The sequence below is a fragment of the Lepus europaeus genome, chromosome 10 (genome assembly GCF_033115175.1).
Source record: "Lepus europaeus isolate LE1 chromosome 10, mLepTim1.pri, whole genome shotgun sequence".
Classification (NCBI taxonomy): domain Eukaryota; kingdom Metazoa; phylum Chordata; class Mammalia; order Lagomorpha; family Leporidae; genus Lepus; species Lepus europaeus.
The window spans coordinates 97325689-97342489 of record NC_084836.1 but is presented as its reverse complement, the minus strand read 5'-3'; the positions used below and the strand labels follow the sequence as shown (position 1 = coordinate 97342489).

The 16801-nt window shown below is 45.6% G+C and overlaps 1 protein-coding gene across 1 annotated transcript; it reads right to left on the bottom strand.

Moving 5' to 3' along the window:
• Positions 1 to 5184: 5184 nt before the first annotated feature.
• Positions 5185 to 16447, bottom strand: FASTKD5 (FAST kinase domains 5). The gene is made up of 2 exons (XM_062203942.1): positions 16359 to 16447; positions 5185 to 8131 (listed from the first exon to the last, which is right to left on the bottom strand). Exon 2 carries the CDS (start codon positions 8092 to 8094, stop codon positions 5662 to 5664), a length of 2433 nt encoding a protein of 810 aa, XP_062059926.1. The 5' UTR covers positions 8095 to 8131; positions 16359 to 16447; the 3' UTR covers positions 5185 to 5661.
• Positions 16448 to 16801: the final 354 nt, after the last annotated feature.

Genomic DNA, 16801 nt, shown 5'->3' with positions numbered 1-16801 from the left:
AAATATTTATGCATCTTGTTTTATATCTTATTTATTCATTTAAACTTCTTCATAATAATCAATTATATGAAAATTTCTTCATTCCTCTAATACTTATGTTGTTAAAATTTTTTTACTATGAATAAAATCCTGCAGCATATAGTCTCTACAATTCTTCTGTGGGGAATAAAAAAGAAAGGAGATGCATGGTTCTGTGTTTCAAGTCTTGAGGCAATAAAGACTTCCTTCCTGGGGCAGGTGCTGTGGTGTAGTGGGTAAAGCCACTGCTTGCAGTGCCGGCATCCCATATGGGTGCCAGTTTGAGTCCCGGCTGCTCCACTTCCGATCCAGCTCTCTGTTATGGCCTGGGAAAGCAGTAAAGATGGTCCAAGTCCTTGGGCCCCTATATCCACCTGGGAGACCCAGAGGAAGCTTCTGGTTCCCGGCTTCGGATCAGCACAGTTCCAGCCATTGTGGCCAACTGGGGAGTGAACCAGCAGATGGAAGACCTCTCTCTTTCTCTCTCTGCCTCTCCTTCTCTGTGTAACTGTTTTTTTTTTTTTTTTTGGACAGGCAGAGTGGATAGTGCGAGAGAGAGAGACAGAGAGAAAGGTCTTCCTTTTTGCCGTTGGTTCACCCTCCAATGGCCACTGCGGCCGGCGCACTGCGGCTGGTGCATTGTGCCTATCCAAAGCCAGGAGCTAGGTGCTTCTCCTGGTCTCACATGCGGGTGCAGGGCCCAAGGACTTGGGCCATCCTCCACTGTCTTCCCGGGCCATAGCAGAGAGTTGGCCTGGAAGAGGGGCAACCAGGATAGAATCCGGCGCCCCAACCGGGACCAGAACCCGGTGTGCCGGCGCCGCAAGGTGGAGGATTAGCCTGTTGAGCGACGAAGCCGGCGTAACTGACTTTCAAGTAAATAAATAAATCTTTTAAAAAAATTTCCTTCCCACAGTGACAGCAGAATACAAAGGTTGTAGTAGTTTTCGGCAGGTGACACTCAGAGGGAGGAAGGATGGCCTAAACTAATGTTTGTCAATTAGTGGTGTCTGAAATCAAGTTATGAGTTGAAGAGAGAAATAACTAGGAGAGAAAATAAAGTATCAGAGTGCACACAGTAGGGGTATTATATCATTGAAATTTTTGGTTTTGGTTTTATACAGACATTTAACAAATGTATATACTTGATCTAATACAAAATTTTTTATTATGGATCCTGATGTTAAAAATTTGAAGAAATGGTGGCCCAAAATGATACCCAGAATCCAAGGAAGAAGTCATGTAAGTAACATGTGAACTGGGGACAACAGTGAAGAGACAAGGACAGCTACTATACACTAATGGTAGAGTGGACCAGATTCGTATACATGCTGGCCTGTAGGAGCGAGAGAGAGAGCAGGAACAGAAGGGGAAGAACTCTAGGAAGAGGGACCCATAAGAGTCAAGGCACAGAGCAGGGACAGCGTGAGACGGTTCAGGAAATGCTGAATACGCCACTTAGCTAGAGGCAGCAGGAGGCAGGGCCTTGAACGCCATGCCAAGGGGGTGTCACTACTTCACCTGGTGGGTTATGGCAGGTCAAGAACAGAGAACTCAAATTACAGAGCCATAACCATTTTTTTTTAAAAATAAGTAGAATACAAAAGAAACATCAGAGTGTACTGCACTTAAGGGTGCGAACAGTTTGGTGAAATTTTTGTTTCTGTTATAAATATATGTACATATATACGCATACAAACACATATTAATTCATTCAGGGTTTTTCTTACTAAGAATTGTATTTTGAAAAAGTCTGAGAGCTACCAGTAAGAGGGGAGTCACAGAAAGCCAATAACCAGAAAGGGAAATGACACTAAAAAAAGTCTGCCATTGACCTTCTAGCCGACAATAGCAATCCTGAACCACTTAGGAGGCAATTCACCCTTGCACGAGTCTCCCCTAGTCTGGCTGATATGTTCCCACTCCCTGTGCTGTTACACTGGGGCTACTCTGCAAATGGCTTCCTGAAGACATCAAAGATTAGGACCAAGGTAGAAACTTAGAAATAAATGGGTAGTCTCAGCTTTCCCCTTGACATTCTCTCCCTTTACTTCTTTTTGAGGAATAGTTATTCAAAATAAACACTACAACTGAGTATACCTTATAAGAATTTCAACATACTTAAGAAATTGTATTCTTTTTAATGAAGATATGAAAGTATCTTTCTTTTTAAAGATTTATTTATTTATTTGAAAGGCAGAGATCTAGAGAAAAGGGGAGAGAGATCTTTTCCATCCGGTGGTTCACTCCTCAAATGGCTACAATGGCCAGGACAGGACCAGGCATAAACCAGGACCTTCTTCTAGGTCCCTGCGGGGGCCCAAGTACTTGGGCCATCTTCTGCTGCTTTCCTAGGCACATTAGTAGGGAGCTGGATCTAAAGTGTAGCAGCAGAGACTTGTACTGACACCCATATGGGATGCCAACCCTGCAGGTAGAGGCTTAATCTTCTACACCACAGTGCTGGTCCCAGAATGGCCCAAGTGATTGGAGCCAGGTTTTGCCCTGGCCACTGCAGCCATTTGAGGAGTGAACCAGCTGACAGATGGTACCTCCCTCTGTGCCATTCTACCTTTCAAACAAATACAGTAAGTTAAAAAAAAAAATAAGAGTCTGGTGCTGTGGCATAGTGGGCTAAACCTCTGCCTGTGGTGCTGGAATCCCATATGGGTGCCAGTTCAAGTTCCACCTGCTTCCCTTCTAATCTGGCTCTCAGTTATGGCCTGGGAAAGCAGTTGAAGATGGCCCAAGTATTTGGGCCTTTGCACCATGTGGGAGATTCAGAAAAAGCTCCTCACTCCTGGTTTCAGATCAGCTCAGCTCCGGCTGTTGTGGTCATTTGGGGAGTGAACCAACAGATGGAAGACCATTCTCTCTGTCTCTCCCTCTCTCTGTAACTCTACATCTCAAATGAATAAATTAATTAATTAAAAAAAAAAAAAACCTCCAGGTAAGCCCACTGTCCACATTATGAGAAACAAATCTGAGTGACACTTTCATTCTTACTGTCACTTTATTTTTTAAAAAGACTCATTTATTTGAAAGGCAGAGTTACAGAGAGGCAGAGGCAGAGAAAGCGAAGAGTGAGTGAGTGAGGTCTTTAATCTGCTGGTTCACTTCCTAGATGGCTGCAATTGCCGGAGCTGTGCAGATCCGAAGCCAGGAGCTAGGAGTCTCCTCTAGGTCTCCCACGGGGGTGCAGGGGACCAAGGAATTGTGTCATCTTCTACTGCTTTTCCAGGCCATAGCAAAGAGCAGGATCTGAAGTGGAGCAGCTGGAACTCAAACCTGCGCCCATATGGGATGCTGACATTCCATGTGGCAGCTTTACCCGCTACGCCACAGCACCAGCCCCTTTTGTCACTTTATGGGATAAATATGACTGTAGAAAATTGCAAAAGTATATATAACATAAATACAAAACTTGTGGACTCACAATCACATATTTTCTCAACATCTACACTCAGGAATATGCATATATTGGGAGGTAATGGCAGACATGGAATTTAAATGTGCAATGTACTAGACTGGTGGGATAGTATTTTTTTCCTTGCATGGGTTTAATGTTGACTTAAGCAGTTAACCACCTTGGTTAGAATGCTGCAGTCTCGGGATGATATCAGAGAGGACAGAGGATCCAGATGTATGCTTGAAGCACTTCTTGCAGTTGACAGCTCCTACAGAACTGGGGCTTCAGACAGAGACTAACCTTTCTCCTCTGCCTCCCTATACTCAGACTCAGGCAGACCAAGTACAAAGAGGGGTCAAGAAGGGAATCGGAAGAAGAGCGACCAACTGTCTTGGTCTATCCAGGACTAAAGGGTTCCCCCAAATGTGGAATTTTTAGTGACAGAATCAAGAAAGTCCCAGGCAAACTGGGACAAGCTGGTCACCCTATGTGAAGCCTGCTGCTGGTGCTTCCTTGGAGCGTGAAGCAATCAAGCCGACCTGTTGTGGTTGAGGTTCAGAACCTGAGGCTAAGAAAGTACGAAGGAACAAACTGGAAAAGAATAAGGTGACCATGACACTTTGTGAATACGTGAGCATCCATCTTCCTCTGACGTACAAAGAAGATGCTTTAGCTGAGTTACGCAATCTGATTTTGAGTCTCACAAAAATGTCACAGAAAGAATTCTGGCAAATACACATATTCTAAAGACTAGGCTCAAACAGGTTACAGAGGGGAGAAGAAGAGGAGAAAAGATTACCTGTCAAATAAGAGAAAAGCATTTAACCTCAAAGAGTGGGTGGAATACCAATGCACTGAGCAATTTTATAAATGGGGCACTCTGGCTTTTAGAGAAGTACAATACTGCTTATAATTTCTAAATTGAGTTACCTGTCCATCCACGAAAAAGTCTGACTTACAAGTACTTTTTTTACAGCTGGTTAAAAAAAAAAGCAGTTGTCTCTGCCTGTCTCACACAGTTACCCACCAGCAGGTGAACAGGGAGACCAGAATGAAAATATTGGGTGCAGGGACTGAGGGACAATTTATGCAAGAGGAGTAGAAATGTGGAAGGGAGGGCTAAATGGAAGATATTAAGCTATTTTTAACAAAGATTTATTTGAAAGGCAGAGTGACAGAGAGAGAGGGAGACACAGATACCTTCCATCCACTTAACAGTCAGGACTGGGCCAGGCCTGAAGTTAGGAGCCAGGAACTCCATTCAGGTCTCCCGTTCTGGTGGCAAGAACCCAAGTACTTGAGACATCATCTGCTGCCTCCCAGGCATATCAGCAGGAGACTGAAATGGAAGCACACAGCAGGTGGAACATGAACAAGGCACTCTGACATGGGACGTGGGCATCTCAAGCAGCTGCTTACCCTGCTGTGCCACCAGGCCTGCCTCAAGCTTATGGTTCTGAGATGGTTCCTTAAAGTAGGAAGAATCACCAGCTATGACAACTAACCAAGTCTAAACATGAAAAAGGACTTTTAGCTTTAGAGGGTGTGAAAATACCCACGGGGAGGGGGAGGAAATCTTGAAATGCAAGTGATGTTTTAAGAGATTCTTATTTTAAAGCCAAGTATTTGAAAACCATTTAAGAAAAAAAAATTACTTTAGATAACATCTGACTAGACAGACTTTTATTCTAAAAGCCCAAAAATAATTGTTACATAAGGCTTACCAGTAAACACAGAAAGAAAAATGTAACAGCACTTACATGGACCATAGGACTTTTTAAGATGTTTATTATTTACTAAGAGTAATAAGCACAAATTGGCAGCAATTTGTACAACCCCACCAAGTTACAATTCACAGTAACAGACCAGCACCACTCCACCACAGACAAGAACACAACTAAGTCTCCTCAAGATAGAAGATTTATTACCAAACATATTCCACCTTTTATAAATGTTTTGTAACATGGGTTGAATATCATTTCTCTCAAATGCTTGGGATGAGAAGTGTTTCAGATTTCATATTTTTTCAGACTTTAGAACATTTGCATAGACTTTATCAGCTGAGTGTCTCTAATTTGGAAAACCAAACTCCAAAATCCCAAACATTCTGAACCTGACGTCAGTGCCCAGTGTGTGACTGTGGAGAGTTGGGATTTCAGGAAAGGGACACTCCACCTGTAGCTGGTACTGTGTGTACGGATAGCTTCTGTGAGTACAAATGCCCCCGAAGGCCCTCAGAGAGCAGACGTGAACACTTTCTCATGGAGGAACGCCAGCTTTTCTAAGCGAGTTCGTTTCAGGAGTGGGAGCCATTCCCAGTGGGGTAGCTCTACCACGCGGTATCCAAGCCGAACCAGCTGTCGCCTCTTCATATTGTGCAGTCCAAGGAGATCCCTGGTACCATAGCAATATTGGTTCTTGTTTGTCAACTGAATAGCCAGTTTCACTAGTGGGGCCTGCGCATGGACTGGGGAGCACAAGCCAGCCATCTCCACTGCCTCTGATCTATTGGCTACTTTGCAAAGGGAGTCCCCCAAGGGTATGGCTGCCTTCTCTAACTTCATGGGCTGCTGCTCAGTCTCTGACTCAGCTTCCCCCTGGAAATGCCCTCTGACTTTCCCTTTTAGTAACTGATTCATCAAATCATCTGTAAGGATGACTCCTACACGCTTAAGCCTTAATTTGGTGACATCTTCAGTTGGGATGGCTTCCGTGTTAAATGGCAATGGCTTCATGTTAACATCAAGCTGGACTTCTAAGTCAGAAGATCGGGTGTGAGGCAAAATCATATGGTGCCTGATGTACTGGGGCCCACCCAACATGGTCTCAAGTGAAAAGAGGGCTTCTAGAAATTCAGGCTTTGAGGTCATATCCTTTCTTGCTAAGTTCCACAGCTTTTCAGATACCTCTTGCTGGAAATGAGAACTAAGACGACTGCCTTTATAGTCTGGACACTCAATACCAACTGTACCATCGAGAGTATACAGTTCCTTAGAAAGTTCAAACTTACTTCTCTCCTGAGCTAACCTGACAAACTCTGGACTCAGAGCAAAATTGATGAACTCTATTGGGAAGTACTCAGAAAATGCCAGGCCCAGCAGGCAGGTGAGCAGGTGTTCCGGGTACTGGCTGAATTCAGGCATCTTTCTGTGAATCTCATTTATCAAGCTGGAATAAAATTCTTCTGCATTGGGTGGCTTGTAATTCAGAGTTCCAAATGACCACAGAATTTTGGCAACATCTTTACTTCGACAGTGTGCTACCCTGGGAGGCAGAGAAGCAGCCACAGCATTCATTACTCTCTCATCCAGGATGCGCAAGGCCGAGCAGCTCAGAGTCAGGTGCATGACACCCTGAACTCCAAGGGAAGGAATCCGTTGAGGAGCAATCTCTCCAAATCGCTTCATGAAAGTTATGTGATCCACGTGAGTGAAACGGAACATTTTAAGAATATTCACTAAGGCGTGACTACTCAGATGCTGCATGTCAGCACAAGCCAAGTCTCCAATTTTCCGCATGGCAAATTCAGAGAGACTACTACTTGACTTAAAGAATCCTAAACAGATTGTACCAAGCTCCTCTAAATTGACCAACTCGATATACTTAAGGATCAATGATTCCAGTTTTCGCATTAGGTCCTGGGGTACCTCACGACTTTCACCTATAATATAAATTAAGTGAATCAGTTGAGACAAAGATAGATCTTTCCAGTGCAAATTAAGATAACTAAAAAAGATTTTTAAATACCGAGGTACTCTGTGACCCAAGTACCGCCACAGATCAGCTACCAGAAGGAGCTGATCCAGATTCATCTCCCACACCTGATGGCAAAATCTGGTTTCATACACATCTAGCATTGGATGGGAGTGAGAGACTCCTAAACTGACAAAGGCTTTCAAAATACTGATCAGATCCGGGGTCTTAAAGAGCCATATGTTTTTCACACTCAGTTGGCAGAGCAATGCAAAGCTGGTACTGGACAGCAAAAGAGGCCGCTGCTCTGCAGGCAAAGTGCTCAGTTTGCAGAAATAATCCACAATGATTTGAGGCTGGAGATTGTTTTGATAAACTGCGACTTCACGTAAAATTAGTTCTCCTTCTGAAACAGTCAGGGGCTGACAAGTCTTAGCCCTGTGGTAGCTGTGAAGCTGGTACTCTGGTCTCAGCTGCAGAAAAACTCGGGTGCTTTCAAGGGTGTCAAAAACTTCTACATCTTCTTCATCCATTCTCCTGGCCCTCGGTGAGCCTGGCTGCAACGTGCTGGCCTTGGAGGTAGAAGCCTTGCTGAATTCCAGACCCAGGAGGGCTCGGCTCGTTGTGAGGATCTTCCGAGAAGAGGAGGTGCTACAAATGTTCTTAACTTTTCTGCTAGGCTGGTGGGGGCCAGTGTGTTCGGGAGAGTCCTGTCCCTGGTGCCTTGTGTTGCTTCCCACATTCCAATATGCCACACTTGGGATTGAACTGGAGGCAAAAGGACTGCAAAATGCTCGGTATTCTAAAGGCTTTAACAACCTGAGAGTGGCTGCCATTCTGGTGTCAATACTGAGAGCACAGTCCGCACAGGTTTGACCAGGCAATTTCTTGTTTAAACGGTGCTTGATTAGAGCTGGACGGGGAGCTGTTCCACAGAAACTGCCTGGAAATCTTCGGCATATCACAAGAGCCATGGACCACAAATGACTGCGCCAGAATTGCTGCCAGATACTGAAAAAAGGGTAGATGAAGAATGAGTGGTTTCTACCTATCACAATACCAAAATTTACACATTATAAGAAATAGATTCAAACTACACTGCTGTTGACTCAAGGCAGGGATAAGCTCTGTGTGATTTCCATAAAGGCACAGGGAAAGCCCAAAACCAGAGTACACGGGGCAGTTCCTGGACTGCAGCTCAATCCAGACTTCCTTCATTGAGAAGGGAAGTAGGGTCTGCTTGAGAAGATGCAGTTGTTCTGTCAACATTTGACAGGAAGGAGGAAGGCAGGTCTCCCAAAAGAAAGTTAGGAACAGAAGTGAGCAACCCACTCCACCTCTTTGATATCAGTACATAAAGGTCCCACTTGAAAAACAGGAACATTTGTAGAAGCTGTCATGCCAATAGCACAGGGTAAAAAAATGGGATTACATGTAAAGCTTACTTAACTATACCCACAATAACCTTCCCTGTTCTTAAAGTACAAAACTTCCGGCTACAGAACTCTTCCACGCTCAGGCTGTTCCTGCACCTTCGGGAAGATGCCCGCTCTCTCTGGAAGGCTCATAATGGATCTGAATCACTACTGCAGAGTAGCTGTGCCACTGCGAAGTACATTCACAAACTCATTGTGGTGGGGGAGAGCAGATGGCTAAGGGCCTGCTCGCCGTCAGTTCAGGGCTGGGAAGCAAAGGGCAGCTCAGAGCTGACTCCGGGCTCAGGGCGCACCAGTTCACACTGCTGCCCGGCTGACAAGCTGCGGAAGCACAGCCTTCCTCCGGAGGAGCAGATTAGCAACATTTTCAGTGAGCTGGGTGCTGATTACCTCCTTACTCTGCCTGAGCGCGGTCCACGTCCCATTCTTCTCCCATGGTAGAAATCATGAAAAGCTCTACAATGAACTATGCTGTACTCTTGCTTTTCTTAATGCTTACTACCTTTCTTTGCACTTAAGTGCCACAGCTTGACAGGACCCAAGGAGACCCGAGCTGCCAATCAATGGACCAGACAGGGCTGTTCTGCAGCAAATCGCATGAGGGCCTTAATGGAGCCAGAACAACTTTGTGAAATGCCTGACCAGTTCTGTTGTCAGTCCCTTCCTTCCAGAATCCACAGCATCAGACAGAGGGGACCAGAGAGAAGCCCAAGGCCTTTGTTCCAAAGGCCCAGCTACACAGGAATGCAGGATCTAACTCTTTTGTGAACCAGAGAATTCTTTCACATTGAATCTTCAACATTTGGCTTTTACTGTGGTCTAGGGGCCAGTCTGCTCACCGAGTTTCGACCTATGGGACCTGATGTTACAGACCAGAGGTCAGCAGACCATGTCTTGGGGCCTATATCTCATTTTAAGTACAGTTTTATACAAACATCGATGGGTCATTGATTACACAGTCTGCTTTCCCACTACAAGTGCAGAATTGAGTAACTGTGGTAGAGACTGTGTGGTCCACAAAGTGTGGCTCTTTACAGAAGAAGTCCACTTATCTCTGCCACAGACCACTAGTGTATTCCTATGAATACAGATAGCTGACTTTTCAAAAATTAGAAAAACAAAGGAAAAATAGTACTGAAATAACTTTTTACTATTTAGATAACAACTGAAGATTTACAGGCCTCACAGTAGTCACTAGGAATCTCGATTAATACTGCAATACAGGCATGGGGAGGCAGATAGACTACCAAGTGACAGAATTCCCCAGTTTACAGAGCAGGCCTCCGGAGACTTGCCCTGGAAGCTGGCATCTGAATTTAGTGCAACACAGCATACAGCTAAAGCCACAAACTGTTCACGTCTGTAGTCCTTCACCTCATCTTGGAAAGCACATCCTAAGAAATAACTTTTTAAAGCCTCATTTTAAACAAAATAGCTGTATTATGCTTAAGTACAAAAAAACTGAGAACACCCCAAATATTCATCCAGTAGGAGGAGGCTGGGCTTGCAGGCACAAAGATTCAATGGAGCAGAGGGCACACAAATAAGCACATCCCCTAAAACATCCTCATATAAAAGGAAACGAACTGCATAGTTTCCCTGTGGAAACACTTTCTGTAACATCTTTGATAAATTAACTGTTTCTCCTTTTTATTGGGGTTAAAACTGTTAATTATAGAAGAATATATGGATTAATGAAAACACCTCTATAAATAATGTCATTTTTTTAAAAAGATTTATTTATTTATTTGAAAGGCAGAGTTACAGAGAAAGAGGGAGAGGTAAAGACAGAGATTTCCATGTACTGCTTCACTCCCTATAATGGCTGCAACAGCCAGGGTGGAGCTTCTTCCCACTCTCCCACGTGAGTGCAGGGACCCTGGCACTTGGGCCATCTTCTGCTGCTTTCCCAGGTGCATTAGCTGGGAGCTGTTAGATGGGAAGTAGAGCAGCCAGGTCTTGAACTGGTGCCCATATGGGATGCTGGCATTGCAGGTGGCAGCTTTTACCTATTATGCCACAACACCGGGGCCCAAATAATGTTGTTTTAAAAGCACATTAAATAACGAAAATTATTCAACTGATTCTACCTAAGCGTACATAGTAAAACTACTGTATACAGTCCTGAAATTAACAAAAGAACCATTTCCAAGAACATCAATGTTTGATGTTGTGTTGATCCAGTGTTTTGAATTGACTTTTAAATCTTTTTTTTTTTTAATTTATTTGACAGGTAGAGATATAGATAGTGAGAGAGAGAGAGAGACAGAGACAGAGAGAAAGGTCTTCCTTCCAATGGTTCACCCCCCCAAATGGCTGCCACAGCCGGCATTGTGCCGTTCCGAAGCCAGGAGCCAGGTGCTTCCTCCTGGTCTCCCATGCGGGTGCAGGGCCCAAGCACTTGGGCCATCCTCCACTGCCCTCCTGGGCCACAGCAGAGAGCTGAACTGGAAGAGGAGCAACCGGGTCTAGAACCTGGTGCCCATACAGGATGCCAGCGCTGCACGTGAAGGACTAACCAAGTGAGCCACAGCGCTGGCCCTCGAATTGACTTTTGACTGATATAAACACAGTCTAAATCCCAGGATGCAAATAATAAGAGTCACATCTGCCTTCGGGCTTCCTCTGTGCCAGACCTTGTATAAGCTGTTTTATCTGTTTTAGTTTCAATCCTTACAACTTTTCTGTAAGGTAGGCTTATTAATCCCAGGTTATTGATAAGAAAGAGACTTCACAAGATTAAGAAATCTGACAAAGGATTGAGTGAAGTTTGCTATCAAGATCAATTCCCAAACCCATATTACTGGTAAACTAGAGACAAGAATGGGAGCCAGGAAACAGGTTCCAGACTGAAGGGCAGAGAAAGAGGTGTTGAGCAATCTATGGTCTTCTAGGGTTTCCAAGTGCCAGAGAGCTGGAGGGTTATAACTGGGTAAACCCAAAGGCCTTCCCCACCCCTGATAGTCTAATATTCAAGCTATCACTGTGGTTGGTTTATCATACTTACAAAAAGGCAAGAAGAGTAACTCAAAGACTGAAATCTACGTGAAGGAATGGTTTGCAGGCTGATCCAGGATCAAAGTAAGCAGAGCTGTCACAAATGAAGACGTGAAAGTTAGCAGGAGAGATACAAGATCCACAAGTTAGGATCCAACATAGGAGAGAAGCAAAGGTAAACCCCAGGATAAAGATGAAGTAAGATCCCAGCACAAGAGCACATGAGACCATAACACACTGGAAGAGATGAACAGTACCAAGGAGAGGGAAATTTACTTCCAGTGGGTAACCTGGGGACAAATGATAGGTTGACACACAACCAAGCCAGTAACAGTAACAAAAATTATTAACTCCAGGGAAGGCAAAAAAGTTGTACAAGATAGAAAATGTTCTCATACTCACTGCTTAATATTATGCGGATAGTATTTATACAGTTTCATTAATACAAACCTTGACTATTGGCCTAACCATATTATGGAGGATGAAGGGAGGGGAAAAGGAGTAGGGATAGTTGGGTAGTGATAAGAAATCTATGGTCTCAAAGTTCATAATAAACAAGTCAAAAGATTATATATAAAACTGTGAAATCAAGAAATACCAAAGCATTTTTTTTTCTTTTTAAGAAAAACACACTGAGCATCCCTTATCTGAAATGTCTGGGACCAGACATGTTTTAAACTTGGAAATTTTTTAGATTTGGGGATACTTGCATATGCATAATGAGACATCTTAGAGATCCAAGTCTAACCACAAAATTCCTTCATGTGTTATTTGCACCTTATACACAGAGTCCGAGGCTAATTTTATACAATATTTTTACTGCCCCTAGTTTTGAGTCTCACAAGAAGTCAGGGGTAGAATCTTCCACTTGTGGCATCATGTTGGTGCTCAAAAAGTCTTGGATTTTAGAGAACTTGGGGTTTTCAGATTAGGGATGCCCAACCTGTATACTGACCAATGCCAAAAGAAATGGATGAATAGTTAGAAGTGCTAGTAGGGAACCAAGGGTTGGAAGAAGAAAGCTGTTGAACTAGTTGGCTGTTTAAACACATATAACTGACAAATTACTAAATTTACAAAATGCATGTTCTAACAGGAAATTATTCTTCAAGAAGACAATGAATGGAGAAGATAACCTCTCTGTAAAATGAAAACATTGAAGTTATTTTTACTGTAAGTACTTCCTATCTACAGAACTTTTTTTTTTTTTTTTGACAGGCAGAGTTAGAGAGAGAGAGAGAGACAGAGAGACAGAGAGAAAGGTCTTCCTTTTTCCATTGGTTCACCCCCAGATGGCCGCCCGGCGGGCGTGCTGCGCTGGTCCGAAGCCAGGAGGCAGGTGCTTCTTCCTGATCTCCCATGCAGGTGCAGGGCCCAAGCACTTGGGCCATCCTCCACTGCCTTCCTGGGCCACAGCAGAGAGCTGGACTGGAAGAGGAGCAACCGGGACAGAATCTGGCGCCCCAACCGGGACTAGACCCGGGGGTACCGGCGCCGCAAGCGGAGGATTAGCCAAGTGAGCCGCAGCGCCGGCCTCTACAGAACTTCTTTACAGATGCCCAATAACGGACATGACAATAAAATAAGAAATCTTAGAGGCACGAAGAGCCAAAATACTGGCTCAGAGTAGTTACTAATGTTTTACCATGCAATTTTTAGTTACTGTACAGACACCACATCTAACTGCGCAAGTCTAAAATATAACCACTATGGAAGCTGAGTCGTGAGTGCTATGGAGAAGAAAAGGAAAGTAATACAGAAGCAGTAAAGTAGAACAGTAGAGAAAGGCTCCGCAAAGCAGAGGAGGGCAGGCTGTGCTGTCCAGAAAGAGAAAACACGCTTGAGAATTAGCTCTTCCTTCTTTAAGACACCCAAGAATTCACAGGCTAGAAAGGGAACTCTGAGATGTTCATCTGTCAGCTCCTGACTCCCTCACTGAAGGTCCAAAGGCATGGTAACGTCATTCACAAAGCTGCTTGCCTAGTGCCCCAGGTATCCCTCCTCCCTGTCTCTTCTGCGGGGGTCCTAACAAACCGGAGTGGAGCTTCAGAAACCCTTGGACCCTGGCAGTTCCAAAAGCACTGCCCAAACCATCCTAAATGATGCAATTTTACAGCAGTCAGGAGTGTTACCCTTCCACCTTCCAGGTACAGGCCTGGACAAGGCCACATAGCTTCGTTCTAAACCACAGTGCAGAAGTTAAGAGCGGAGACAAGGAGAGGAAGGCAGCCATGCTAGCTGTAGACTAAGTATGACGCCCTCAGCATACACAATTTATCAGTTACCAGATCTCATCTCTCAATTCTGCCATGTCCCATGAAAACTGCCACAAATAAATGGATGTTCCAAACACCATTCTTGCCTCAGCAAATTATCTGAGCAACACTGAAGACTAATAAAACGAAACAGCTAACTTTCTCTAGATGATGAGGTCTCCTGCTGAGACTCCACCAAGATTTAAAGCCCTTAGCAAGGGCTTAGCAGAGGCTGGGGAATCTTTTTTCTGCCAAGGGCCATTTGCCTATTTATAACACCATTTGTGGGCCATACAAAATTATCAACTGAAAAACTAGCCTGCTATCGCTACTTAATTTTGAGCCCTGCCTGCAGTTGCCTTGGCAGGGCCAGACAAAGTGATTTTGCAGGTCTTATGCAGCCTGTGGACCGGATATTCCCTACTCCTGGCTTAGATGTTGACAGGAAGGACCTTCAGCAGTTAATAAGGATGTTAACTGGCCTGGACTCTTCTGAGCTTCATTAGGGCCCCCAGGAGATGGACCTACTAGTATCATGAAGCTAAGGCATCAGTGCCAAAATGTATAGGTCAGGGTTAAGCCAAGCCAAAAATCAAGCTAGCAATCCATCCCCTATTCTTTGTTCTAGAATCCATACTTATAGCAGAGAAAACAGCAATCACAATCAAGGTGAAACTTTCAGCCTACACAGTCCACCCTCCAAGACTCTGCTATTCTTCTATCAGAATGACAAGAAAGGAAATGGTATGTGTATACACACACACACACACACACTGGGGAGGGGAGGGGGGCGGGGGGGGAGGGAGAGAGAGGGAGAGGGACAGGGACCGGGAGGAAAGGAAAGGGAGAGGGAAGGGGAGGGGGAGGGAAGGGGAGGGGAGGCAGAAAGTCCCACAGCTCATTGTGTTAGAGCCACTGCTTTTTATTTTGAGAGACAGGGACAGAGAGATTCCATCGCTGGTTCACTCCTCAAATGTTGGCATGGCTGGGGCTGTGAAACTGAAAACAGGGATCTCAATCCAGTTCTCCCACGTGGATGTCAGGGACCTAACTTCTTGCATCATCTTTGCTGCCTCCTACAATGTGCATCAGCAGAAAACTAGAATCAGAGCTGAAGCAAGGACTTGAACCCAGGCACTCTGGTGTGGGACGAGGATATTCCAGCCAGTGGCTTACCTGCTAGGCCAAATGCCTGACTCAAGTCACTGTTCTTAAAGGGTTTCACAAGACTGATTTAGAAAATCTTCATACAACAAGGAGCAGACACCTGTGTCCTTTCAGCCCATCCAAAAGGGACTCCAAGAGGAATGACAAGATCTAGGCAGGTAAAGAGAAGTATCTGTACCCACACAGTCATTGAGAAAAAAATTCCCAAATGATCTGAGCATCCATCCCTCTTAGCTCAGGAAAACACTTGGTTTTACTTCCTTTTCCAATTCGCAAGGCTGTGTAGTACAGTATTTCAGACAAGCGAAGGAGGAACTTCAAAAGTTTTATATCAAGGTTGACTTATTCAGACAATGCATGACAAGGCCTTCCTGGAAACCCAAATAACCCACTGCATGGGGAGAAAACTCTCCTGACACCTAACTACCAAGGCCTCACTTTTGCCACTGCGTTATGCAGATCTTATTTTGGCCTTCGAAAGCCACTGAGTGCAGGGCGATGCAGAACCCGGCTCAGGAGCAGCAGCCATTCTCACTACTCACAAAGTGTGCCCAAGGGCAGAGAGCATGAATTCAGAGCTCAGCAGCTTCAAAGGCCTGGAGCACAAAGCCCAGGCACAGTTAGTGCTAAAGCACTTGGCCATCAGCCCCACGAGATGCAGCACAGTGAGTGACAAGGAGGCGCCACCTGAGGACGCTAACGAATGAAGCCGCTATCAAGGATGCCCCCCCACCCCCACCCCGAGTCCCCGAGTCAGGACAGAAGAGCTGTGTCATGGTTTACGGAGGAAAAAGGCAACTTTCTTAGCTCGGGAGACAAAAAGGGGAGGGGTTGTCAATAGTACCCTCAGGCTTCTGCAATCAGCAACTGCTGAAAATGGGAATAAGGTATACATCACATTGACAATTACCCAATTACCTCGTCCCAAATGCTAAACAGAATACTGCATGGCCTTGCTGCCCAAAGTGTGGCCTTATAGCCCATCCGCATCGGTCTCGGCCGGAAGCAGGTCAGAATCTCAGAACCCGGCCCACGCCTGCAGAAGCAGCACCTCCAAGCGATGCGCACGCACGTCCAGGTGTGCTACCAGGTGCTGCAGAGTCCCTCCCTACCCCGCAATAGCCGTGTGAGAAAAGCACTTCTACGACTTCCATTTCACAGAGGAGAAATCAAGGCTCAGGTAAATCGCTCGGCCAAGGTCACAGACCTCCGGAGCGCTGAGGGCCGGCGAGATCCTCCCGAGGGCCGGGCCTGCGAGAGGCGTCTGTCACTCCGACCAGGAGGTGCTGAACAGGTTCTCCGCGCAAAAGCCAAGGCGCGGGTCGGCCGCGAGCGCAGAGAGCCACGGCCGCTGCGACCTCTCTCCCGGCCGCTGCCACTCACCTGAGCCTGGCTAAGGCGGGCGCCGCAACACCAGACTCGGGGTGTGCTGAGAGCTGCAGCGACGCGAACACTCCTACAGCAACGCGGGGTGTCAGCACGCCACTTCCGCCCAGCTGCCCGCTACTTCCGCCTGCGGCGCCAGGGACGGGTGCCTCAGAGGCTCAAAAGACACCGTCAGCGTTTCCCAAGGACGTTTCCTACTGGAGGATGTCACTGAGAAGAGTAAGGGAGTCTGCTGCTTACGGAGGGGAAACACCACCCTGGATGGGTCGCTGTGCGAGTCATCGGGTACCTCAGACACAGGTTCGAACCCTAGGATCGCCAGTCGGGGATCTTATCGCCTTGGGAAATCACGTAAACTCTCTGAGCCTGGTTTCTCTAAAATGCATTTACAAGAGAACATATCTGTGACGTGCTCTCAGGGGGAGAGTTAATAATGGGTA

Coding starts and splice junctions, on each gene's coding strand:
- FASTKD5 (XM_062203942.1), bottom strand. CDS start 8,094: ATGGCTCTTGTGATATGCCGAAGATTTCCAGGCAGTTTCTGTGGAACA.